The sequence below is a fragment of the Procambarus clarkii genome, chromosome 41 (assembly GCF_040958095.1).
Source record: "Procambarus clarkii isolate CNS0578487 chromosome 41, FALCON_Pclarkii_2.0, whole genome shotgun sequence".
Taxonomy (NCBI): Eukaryota; Metazoa; Arthropoda; class Malacostraca; order Decapoda; family Cambaridae; genus Procambarus; species Procambarus clarkii.
In genome coordinates this window covers 25289355-25290389 of record NC_091190.1, presented here as the reverse complement: position 1 = coordinate 25290389, position 1035 = coordinate 25289355, and the positions used below count along the sequence as shown (strand labels likewise).

Genomic DNA, 1035 nt, shown 5'->3' with positions numbered 1-1035 from the left:
AAAGACAATTAGGCAAGTACAATTACCCAAATACAATGGAATATTAAATATTAATATTTAATATTCCAAATACAATTAAATAACTGTACCTGCATAAAGGGTTCGGCTGCTGAGAGTGTCTTCCATTATCTATGTTCTGGGTTCTCATGCTTTGTGGCAGCATAATTTTCTCTGACTGACCGTGAAGGGGAAGTGCGGTGACCTTCAGCGAGGCAGATGACGGTCATGATCAACTGATTGTGTCAACAGCGGGTATATAAGTGGAGCAGCTCACCAGTCAGTCAGTCACTCGACCAACAGCTTCAGTGTCACCTTCCTATACGCTCCCACTGACATGTTCTACAAGGTCTGCCCATTTATCACTTGTGTACAACTGTACTCCTATAAAGACCAATTATTCCATAACATTAATATCATGCACAGCTGGATTACTTCCTTGCATCATAATTCCAATTAACGATATGACAATTGAAATTATTTATTGTATTTTATATATTTCATATTCTAAAATTTAGAGTGACTTGATGAAACCGATCTTGTGTTCACTAACAAGTAAAATAACTAAACTTCTATAAAGCCAGAGACAAGTGACTGACTCACAAGGACTCATCTTCCCCAGGTGTGTCTGGTCCTGGTGGTGGCCGCCGTGGCTATGGCGGACCCGGGTGACTACGGCGGACCCGTCTACGCCTCGGTACGTGTATTCCTGTGTAGTCAACCTAAATATACTAGCATAACCGTGCTTGCATGGTCGATCATTATTTCCTAAGCTCAGCCTTCTCAACTGTTGATTACATTATGCAATGAATCCCACTACTACTACTACTACTGTTTATCACAAAATATTTATAAAGTTTTGAGTTTTCTTATAACAATCATAATCTGGTAATATTAACAATGTCAACTGTAAGAGGCTGTGATCCCCCAAGCATACTTCAGTTTAACTTTGTCATCCCAGTCAGGCACAAACCTCGTATTATACATCCCAACTATTACTAGCTTTGCACAGCGTTCTTCATGTAGGGGATTCCAAGC

General features: G+C 40.0%; 1 protein-coding gene across 1 annotated transcript in view; it reads left to right on the top strand.

The window, feature by feature from the left end:
• Window positions 1-623: 623 nt before the first annotated feature.
• Window positions 624-1035, top strand: part of LOC123761238 (cuticle protein 7-like) — a 2030-nt gene continuing 1618 nt past the window's right edge. Inside the window, exon 1 of the mRNA XM_045747181.2 lies at window positions 624-694. Within this exon, the coding sequence (XP_045603137.2) occupies window positions 653-694 (42 nt within the window). The 5' untranslated portion in view covers window positions 624-652. The remainder of the gene's footprint in view (window positions 695-1035) is intronic.